The sequence below is a fragment of the Galeopterus variegatus genome, unplaced genomic scaffold (assembly GCF_000696425.1).
Source record: "Galeopterus variegatus unplaced genomic scaffold, G_variegatus-3.0.2 Scaffold6116, whole genome shotgun sequence".
NCBI classification, from domain to species: Eukaryota; Metazoa; Chordata; class Mammalia; order Dermoptera; family Cynocephalidae; genus Galeopterus; species Galeopterus variegatus.
This window is the reverse complement of record NW_007732227.1, coordinates 36,730-37,674: the sequence shown is the minus strand read 5'-3', so window position 1 is coordinate 37,674 and position 945 is coordinate 36,730. Positions and strand designations below refer to the sequence as shown.

General features: G+C 31.3%; 1 protein-coding gene across 1 annotated transcript in view; it reads right to left on the bottom strand.

Annotated features, from left to right (window-relative positions):
• LOC103605841 (anoctamin-3-like) overlaps positions 1–412 on the bottom strand; it is a 65,093-nt gene extending 64,681 nt beyond the window's left edge. The window contains exon 1 of the mRNA XM_008590456.1: positions 260–412. Coding sequence (XP_008588678.1) covers positions 260–412 — 153 coding nt within the window. The remainder of the gene's footprint in view (positions 1–259) is intronic.
• Positions 413–945: the final 533 nt, after the last annotated feature.

The following is a 945-nucleotide window of genomic DNA, read 5'->3' as shown; positions in this document are numbered from 1 at the left end:
TATAATCATTCTTCTTTTAGTTCTTGAAATTGCAAAAATTGTCATGCCCTTTGAAAAACATTGAAATTATACAGAAATGTGTAAAAAGTGAATACATATTTAAATGCAACTATATATGTATATATTTATTTTACACTTGGAAGAAAATAACTAAATACTTTATAAAGGAATGCAGCACATACTTTCCATACCAAAACATAAGTGATCATATCTGTTCCAGCATATTATAATACATAACTAACAATATTAAAGCACCTACCTCCTTCTCCAACATCAAGCCTTCTGCTCTGAGGTTCTTTTCAAATGTGTTTCTTTTGTCATATTGTATATTTGTCTTTCTATAAACCAGGATGTAATCAACTCGCTTTTTGCCATCCTTGAATAGAGGTCCACTGGATGCTATGTAATTCATGTCATTCTGCAAGTAAAGAAATGATTAATAGTATGAGTTAGATAAGCACACATATTTTGGTTGCAGTCACTTCTGTTTGATTACTAGCAACCAAATATTGAAAAAATGTGAGTTTTTTAATTCCTACTGTAAGATATGGAAAGGTAATTGAATGAAACTTGCAATCTACTATAGTAGACAAGCTAGCAAGTGATGTTCCAGGATGTGAAATTAGGTGGTCTGATTCCTGAACTGAAGGTTCACTGATGCTGGCATCAAAATTCGTATGTTTTATTCAATAGGATCCTGTAAAAACAACAGCTAATATATGTTGAGTATCTACTAAACATCACAGCCAGATATAACTGCTTTTCTTATTTTATCTTATCAACTACTCACAATTTGCATTTCGAAGATAAAGACACTAAGGATTAGAGAACATAAGTACTAGAACTGAAACCAACATAATTTCCTGTGTGAGATAAATCTCAGACTAGACATTACTTTCCTAAACCTTATGTTCGACAATACTGGTATCAAACAATAATTCCTCA